The sequence below is a fragment of the Pecten maximus genome, chromosome 12, assembly GCF_902652985.1.
Source record: "Pecten maximus chromosome 12, xPecMax1.1, whole genome shotgun sequence".
NCBI lineage: Eukaryota > Metazoa > Mollusca > Bivalvia > Pectinida > Pectinidae > Pecten > Pecten maximus.
This window is the reverse complement of record NC_047026.1, coordinates 10,661,099-10,670,281: the sequence shown is the minus strand read 5'-3', so window position 1 is coordinate 10,670,281 and position 9,183 is coordinate 10,661,099. Positions and strand designations below refer to the sequence as shown.

Here is a 9,183-nt window from a genome sequence, read left to right as displayed (position 1 = left end):
TTGTAAGTAGAATTGAGCTTCATGATTTTGGTCCCAAGGAAATGTCTGATCAAATAGGGGCAGATAATATAGTATCAGAATTTAGTTTGGCAATTCTCAATATAAAAAACTTAGGGTCTGGTGGCCAGTCTATATTGGTCCAGTAGTATGCTAGGATGGAAAAATACACAATTAATTTCAATGAATAAACTTAACTTACTCTTTATGTTTAAATAACGTGGATATCAGCTTAGCATCTGTACTAATGATTGATATCAACTTCAAAGTTGCATTAGAAGCAGGTTGAGTAATACAGGCCCATTGGTCCTCTTGTTAGCTCATGCTGTGGAGTGGTGTTCGTTCTTGCTTCGTGTGGTATCATTTTTAGTTCGTCTGCTAGAAGAGCAATTGAGCTTATGCAATAGTGTGTCATCAGTTGTTTAGCAACTGTTCTCTTTTAACGACTTCTTGTTAAAACCAGGAGCATTGTCAGGCACCCGTTAGGTTGTTCGAACGGTCTTTTCAAAATGATCACAGAGGAAAGTGCATATAATTTATAAGAACAATCTGACTCGGACAAACACAAAGCCCAATTAAAAAATAGTTAAAATTCATATTACAGCATTTATCGGATGCTGTTCTTCATAAACAACCGCGAAGCTTTCGTAAAGTTGGGCATCAAAACATTGCATAGAAGAGTAGGCCTATCTCAAAGCGTTAAAAGGTATGAAAGTCTTACACTACTTATAAAATGTCGCAGTAATAAGGACAACATACTTATTGATCTACTTAACACTATTTGGCAAGCAAGTGTATGTCCTAAATCGTGGAACAAAGCTCTCATGAATAATTCCAATAATACAACTAGACAGGGATAAGGTCACCAAGAACCCGTCAGAAATTAAGCACGCCCTAAATAAAACCAATACACAATAGATGTGTTTCTAAATCTAGACTTTAGGTAATCATATGACCTAGTTTGGCACGCAAGCCTTATGTCATTAAAGAAGTATGAATTACAGGGTAATGTTTTTAAAACTTCATAAGCCATTTTCTAAAAGAATGAAAAATCCAGGTCAGAATGAATAACGAGCAGTCGGATAGAGAATTGAGTTCCACTAGGTAGTGTATTCTTACTCGACCGCTTTGGTGTCCTTATCAACAAGTTAAACATCACGATTATAAATAAAGAAAATGCAAAAGTAGGGCAATTTATAGACGACACAAGTATCAAAAATTGTAATAAGATTATTTTCAATGATAGAATATTCAGGAATGGACAAAAAGATTTAGGAAACCCGAATTATCTAGGTAGACATAAATTAGAGTAAGTAAAATCAAACCCGTTACTTAGAAATGGTTTTCGACCAAAAACTATCGTGGATTCCCAACATAAGTAAAGATTATTTTCCGATAAATGTTCAATTAAGATCCTCTTCACCGGACGCAATATCATGACAGTGAAAATATTTGAAAATATAGATAATTATGACGTTACTTAAATTATATAGGAGTTCCTGGTTCTCCCAGTGATTATCCAGTCTATTTTAAAAGGTGTTTGCATCCGGAGCTGATGCCACATTTTCCGGAAGATTGTTCCACATTTTATACAACGCACAAGGAAAAGAAATCTAGCAATTATCTATTCTATATTGTTGTGGAAATTCTTCCAATGTATATATTGACATCATACATCTTCAGAACGGTGAACTTCCAACGGAATATGTCGCGATATTGAGCACCCAAAGATGAATCGCCACAGAACTGGCCTTCAGCGACATTATCTCAATATTTAACCATGCGCACGAGATCAATTTGTAAGTGATAAGTAATTTAATGATGCTAAAATCATAATATCAAAAAACTAAAATAGCTGTGTATGACATTTTAAAGAAAGGCAGAAAACTAAATTTCTCAATTAAATGTGTTTATGAACTCTTCGATAAAATAGTAAAACCTATCCTCCTTTATGGATGTGAAGTGTGGGGTTACACAAATATTAATATTATTGAATATTTTCATTTGAAATTTGTAAATTATTGCTGGGGTTAAAAAAAAGTACACCAAATTGTATGATTTATGGCGAACTTGTTATAATTGAAATAAAAAATGATAGGTTATTGGTCAAGAATGTTACAATCGAAAAGAAGTAAATTGAATTATGTCATATATACTATGTTATATCATATTTTTGTTGTTGAAAACAAAACAATTCCTTACTTGAGATCGATACAAGCGGTTTTAAATAATTGCGGATTGACTACGTATGGAATTTCCAATTTTCTGGAATAGGTAACACGCAATTGGTAAAAATATCGGTAAAACAAATATTGCATGACCAGTTTTTACAAGAATTTACCAGTAAAGTTTTTAATTCCTCTAAATCTGTTTGCCATAGAACATATAAAAATAATTGTGACATTGAAAATTATTAAATGACATTGAGCGAACGTTATCTTGTAAATTTAGAACTTGTAATAATAAATATAAAGTGGAAACTGGAAGATGGAAAAATAATGAGTATCAAAATAGAATTTGACGAAATTGGTGATGAATTCCACTGTCTATTAAAATGTCCTGTTTTTTAATACCGTAAGAAAACTATATTTGGATAAGTACATTGTATGTATATATGAATTGCCAAATGTTATTAAATTCTCAGAAAAAAAAAAATAACAAACAAAAAAAAAGTCAAAAAGTCAAAAAGTTAAGAAATTTATCAAAATTATGTTTCAAAAAGTCTCATAATTTGTCCTCCATATGCATCAAATTTGCTTTGTTTGTAAATTGTTTCAACAAGTTTCAAATTATTAAGTGTCAGCGATATTACCGATTCAGCGATATTATATTTTTACCTGGTTTGTATTTCGCGCCACGCGTGGTTATTGAAGCGTGGTGTTGTTGATAAACACTAGTAGTCATGGACGCTCGCGCAGAAAATGTCCGTGTCGGCGGCTCGGCAAAATGAAACTACATGTGATGTAAGGGTCAACGGACATACGTTGTAAAATGGCGAGTAGACAAAACACAATCTATGAAGGATGTTTACAGGACGATCTTCCGTCCTTGGAATCGTCCATCATCCGTGTTTTCTCGAGCTCTACCTTCACAGGTAAGTAAATAGGACGAGGTAAATATAGCCTTACGTGTATGTAAACAGATGCGTACCTGTATAAGTGAAAGTCAAGTACAGTACAGGTAAACAGTCGCGGTGTCCTGAGGTAGGACATGTGTTTACAAGCTTAGCCAATCCTTAGGGGGTGGGGTGGAAGGGGAGGAGGTCTAGTATGCCGCGAGATTTTTTGGCCATTCATCACTATATATATGTCAGACTGTTTGTTTAATTCCTAGCCATGTATGGATTTTTAAACAGTCACTTTAACGTGTTACATTGCACGTGTATTGCTAGCTAATTAAATGCGTTAGATGGTTAATACTCTGTGGAGTGGATGAGTTGGATGCATACACAAATACAACCCCAAAACAATATTTAAAATCATTAATTAGTCTCAATCCATACTTTTATATAGTTATATTTTTCCCATGAAACTCATTTACATGCCTTGGTGAAAAATATTACATCTCAATTTGTAAATTCTCTCTGATTTCCATATTATATAGCAGTACATATTCATTAAAATTCCAATTTCATAACTTAATTAGTATACTATATTTGATCAAATCATATCAGTATCTATAGCTATTTAACATAATGATTAATTAACTTTGTAACTTGCATAAAAAATCTTAGAGAGCTTTAAGCATTCTTATAATATAAATAAAATATCCATATATGCTATACAGTACAGCACTATATTAATATTTTTTGAAATTTTTGTGATAACATATTAAATTTTATATGATAATATTAATAAAATTGTTCGTAATAATACCACATTAGCTAATAACAGACCAGGGGGGTTATAGACTCTAAGGTTACAGTGAAAGAGTACAATTAAAAAAAAAAATAAAAAAAAAATAGATAAATAAAGAAGTGAGAAAGCTCACTCGCAATCTTCTAAAACAGTAAACACAATCTGGCAATGAAAATGAAATCAAATCCATTACGACTTTACATAGAGATTAGTTTCAAGTCAAAAGGCAGACCTGCGAGAGCTCATGGTATAGGCTGGTATTGGCTGGTATAGGCTGGTATAGGCTGGACTATTGGCGACCTGTATGGTTTATCAGAAAATAAGTACATGTATTACCCTTAGGTTTCATAGGATTAAGGAAAGGCACATGCCAGTGTGATTTTTTAGCTCACTTGCCCAAAAGTCAAGTACAGGGGGCTTATGCTGAGATAGGGTCAATCATCAGCTGTCAATCAAGTGTCAATTATGCCTTTTAAACAACTTTTTCTCAATAACGAAGAGACCATGTAGGGTCATATGATATTGGGTCTGTAGCATGCTGGCATGAAGGCCGGGTTATAAAGTTTGTTCAAATGAATGACCTTGACCTACTTTCAAGGTCACAGGAGTCAAATATGTTAAAATCTTTGAATGACATCTTCTCATTAATCAAGAGTCCTGATGCATGGTCAGTTGGGTGCTGGGAGGAAGCTAGGTTACCATATTTGTTGTACAAAACATACATATTGTCGACTCAAAGAAATAACTTATGGGATGAAGGTCATGAAGAAGTTCTTATTTAAAATATGAATAAACGACATATTAATAATTGGTCTAGATGTTGCATATATATATGAAGCGGAACTGGACCAGGTCGATCATCGGCGACCAGGTAGCTCAATCGGTAGAGCATCCGGCTAGTGTTCGGAGGTCCCGGGTTCGAACCCCAGTCTGGCCGTGCATTTTTCCACTCCTACTACATATATATGAGACATTTATTTGTAGACATAAGGCATTGGTTGGAATGTTGGACATATATATATATGTGACATTTAGTTGTAGATATGAATGCTATTGGTTGGAATGTTGTAGTTATTTAAATAATCTTTTGTAGATATGACAGAGGAAAGGAATTATCTGTTGAAGAAGTCTTTTCCCAAGATTCGGGATTACTGTTTCACGATGGGTCTCACATTCCAGGTAAGTACAGGTGTTGAATTGTATTTTCGTTTCAGAGTGATTGTTAGTCCTATCAAACGATCCTTGTCATAGGATCTGACTATTGATATAGATGCAGCAATGAGCGAGTTGGTATCATTGGTCACTCATAGCTATAACAACTCCATCAGGCCTGCCTAGATATTAAATATAAGTACCTGACCAATAATACATGGAAATGCAAGTGCCATGTAGTAATCACAGTGTCCATGCATCAATGTGTCTATATATCTGTGTGTTTGTTTGTCCCTATCAGCACTTTCATTTCCAGAGATTTTCCGAAATTTCAAATGGTTTGACACTGTGATGTTCAGATGTGCAATAGGGGTATAAAAAGTTTCTTAAAAGGTCAAAGTCACACTGTTGTTTATAATACATATATGTACATGCTAATTTTATCAAATTTCATTGGTCATCGCATATACAGGTTTAAAGAGTCAAAAGTCATTTGACCACTTTTGAAATAAAAGGTTACCTCATTGTCCCCTAAAGTGATTTATTTCACCATAGTTTTGTAATATTAAAAAAGAAATATTTTTTTTTTTGTGTTTTTGGATACTGTAAATGTGATTATTTTCGTGGATGGTTAATTTCAAGATTTTGATAGGTAAACTAATTATATGTGTGGGGCTAATTTTTTGCGATCTATCCATCCATTTGTAGTTCAATATTACACAAATTAATATCCAAAGGATACGAGTGAGGGAAATTTTGGCAAACAAAAGGACTCTGCATAATTAGCATAAATTTCCCCTTCGCGTAAATTTCCATGTTTACGGTACATAATATCATTGTAACCATCACTCGTTAGAAGTTCAGGTTTAGGGGCAGAAACTGTTGGGCCCTCTCTGACATATCAGTGAGTGATTTTCTTACCCTTATGTTACATTAAGGCCCTGAAAATTTTGAATTGGGAAATACATTGGCATTTTTGCTAATTGAGGAAATATTATCAGCAAATCTTTTTTTATGTGTAATTTAACTTCGATAAATAGAAACTAGGAGCTGAAGTCTGCTTATGAAATATTACTTGAAATCTATTCTGATTTACATTTTTTCATACCAATTGATGTGCAGGGATACTCTTAACAATTTATGACTCGATTGGGAAAATATGAACATGAAATCGAAAAATGCAACTAAATCTCACTTGGGGGAAGGGGCCTATTTCGGCCCTAAATGTACCCAAAAAGAGTCAGTGTCAGTAATTTAGCTTAATTAGTATAATTAGAACAATAGGATTCAAGGAATTTAGGTCCATTATAATATTAAAACATAGTGACAATTCATTGGAAATTCTGTTTTATATATGGTATATATTTATACATTATCTGTCTCTATTCTCAGATTGTGGACATGCGATGGGGAGTGCGTGATGAGGCTTCGATCGACCATACAACCAATGAAGTGGTTCTGGGTGAGGTGGAAAAGTCAAAAAGGATTTCACGTGGCCCCTACATGCTTGTAAGTCAATAGGGACAGATCCTGGGAGAGGTGGATAAGAGGGCCAAGTCTAACACATACAGTAGGTTACTTTTAGGCTGTAGGACACATTCTGGTTCACCAACCACTTGAATTTCCCTAACACCTGGCCTTAAAAACAAGCTCCTTTGTGAGCCAGCATATGAATTAACTGTGAAAATTGCCATTAAATACCTTTTTATTAATTGATTATATTGTTGATTGGAAATTTTAGACCAATTAAGATAAGCCAGTCATCAGGATGCATGAACGAAGATTGCTACAGTATTCTTAACCTGCTTCAGTAAATCTGATAATTACAATTACATATAGTCTGTCATCTCAGTGGAGTGTAGTATTAATTGTAATTCTACCATGTTTGCTATGCAACGCCAGTTTTGATTGGTTTAAAACCATGTATTATTTTCCAATAATACATGCTCGTGCCAATAATACACGCTCATGAGTCACGGCTGTTACAATTTTATATATCTAAAATTCACCCATTTCATAAAAGGTTACTATAGCCGAGTGGGCTAATGGGTTGAGTCTTTCAATAAATTTTTATCACGACGCGAGTTCGAATCCTACGGAGGTCCCCCTTTTTTTCTTTTTCTTTTTTTTTTTTTAATTTTCAAAATCAATGCCATATGATAGATGCTTTTGATCGTAGTACTGTATTGCCTGTATATTTCATCAACAAATAATGCAATACTCAAGAAATAAATTACAAGGTTTTCTCAGGGTTTCTTTTCTGTTTTTCTATTAGAAAGAGGTAGATCTCAGAACTAAACAGTACATGGTAGAATAGAAATAATCAACTTTGACTCGTGTATTGTTGCAGGATATACAACTCGGACTTGGATATTTTGCAATTTTAATTAATAACTCAGGCGCAGGCCTGAGTTATTAATTTAATTGCAAAATATCCTCGTCCTCGTTGTATATCCTGCAACAATACACGAATCATCGTTAATTATTTCTTAAATATAGGGTTTGAATACTGTATGTAGTTACCCCATCTCCATCAACTGTAAAGTTAATATCATTCAAAAAAAGAAGAAAAAAAGCACAGCCATGAGCCAATAATATTGTAAACATTCAGTCCCCTACCGGTCAGCTGAATTAAATTTGGTCTGGAGTCCTTATTGGGCAAAGGAGATCCAATTAGCTTGTAAACGGAAAGTAAGGCACCCTAGGGGCCGGAGGGGCAGGGCCCATAGAAAAAATATATACAGGTACATTTCATATTGACTATATATTGTATATATATGAGTGTATAAGTAAGACAAGTGGTAGACGTCCTATGACATGTCAAGTGGAAGAAGCTCTTGGTAATACTGTAAGTCCTAAAGGGACAGGCCGGTGTTTTTGGCAATAAGAATCGTGATTTGTTGAAATATTTTGTTGCTAGGCATTTCTTGGTGACAAGTATGGGAGTCGTCCGATGCCGAGTAAAATAGAGGCTGTAGAATACAAGTTGTTGAGGAAGACTGCGATGAAGCTAGGGTATGACGTCAGTCTCATGGACGAGTGGTTTAAACGGGATGACAACGCTGAACCAGCAATCTATTATCTCATTCCCATCACCAAGATTCTACCAAACTATGACAAGGACCTTGAAGGGTTTGAAAAGCAACGCCAAAGTGTATGTGTTAATAATATCTTTGTATCAAATCAACCTTACTTATCTAATACTTAGCAGTAGTAAGTGTGTAATATGAATTGTTCTTGAAAGAAAATGATTGAATTTCACATTTTAGTTGCCAAGCTGCCATGCAGGTGTAATTGTTAGGACATTCAATTTTATCAGCTGTAAAACATCTCGAAAAAAAATATTCTTGAAATTTCTCTAACAGAAACAAGTTTTGGTCCATTGGAGAAACCACAGATCACTTGTGTTGTGTTACTGCTTAGTCCATTGAGTAACTGAACAGTCCATTTAGATTGTACTCAAAGTGTACATATATAGTTACACAGGTTTTTGAGTATAATTTAAAGTCTATATTGTATAGTCACAGCAAATTGTTTAAATGTTGTCCTCCACATGTCAGCTATATAGTGAAATGTTTTGTGTATGGAGACATATGGTGTCAAACTATCAGAGGTTGATCTGTATGACAGGACAGAGAAAAGTGGGCTAGTGTGGATGGCAGACTCACCAAAATGTTACGAGCTGCAGCTAGTCAGGCCCACGAGGAAGGTCTCATCACCAAGGAAACGCGCCACAAATACTTTTATTCGGGTATGTTCTTTATAGTTAAATTATATAAGGATTTTGTTATACAAACAATGAATGTTTATACATGATGTTTCGATGTCTATAGAACAGTATGTCACCTTCATCAGACAAATGACCAGGGTAGTATGTGTACACAAAGATGTAAAACGTGTACGAGATGTCTTCAAATTTCGAAGAACAATTTCATTTTCGGATGTGTTGTTGTGTTGCAATACCTGAAGAAAATGATTAGATTGGTTTATTTTGTTTAACGTCCTATTAACAGCCAGGGTCATTTAAGGACGTGCCAGGCTTTGGGGGTGGAGGAAAGCCAGAGTACCCTGAGAAAAACCACCGGCCTACGGTCAGTACCAGGCAATTGCCCCATGTAGGCATTACACTTGTGACCTAGAGGTGGAGGGCTAGTGATAATTAAAGTGTCGGGAGACC

At 34.7% G+C, this 9,183-nt stretch overlaps 1 protein-coding gene across 1 annotated transcript in view; it reads left to right on the top strand.

Annotated features, from left to right (window-relative positions):
• The first annotated feature begins 2,907 nt into the window (after positions 1 to 2,907).
• LOC117339097 overlaps positions 2,908 to 9,183 on the top strand; it is a 29,585-nt gene continuing 23,309 nt past the window's right edge. The window contains exons 1-5 of the mRNA XM_033900476.1: positions 2,908 to 3,091; positions 4,948 to 5,033; positions 6,399 to 6,515; positions 7,927 to 8,160; positions 8,637 to 8,757. Of these exons, the coding sequence (XP_033756367.1) occupies positions 2,989 to 3,091; positions 4,948 to 5,033; positions 6,399 to 6,515; positions 7,927 to 8,160; positions 8,637 to 8,757 (661 nt within the window). The 5' untranslated portion in view covers positions 2,908 to 2,988. The remainder of the gene's footprint in view (positions 3,092 to 4,947; positions 5,034 to 6,398; positions 6,516 to 7,926; positions 8,161 to 8,636; positions 8,758 to 9,183) is intronic.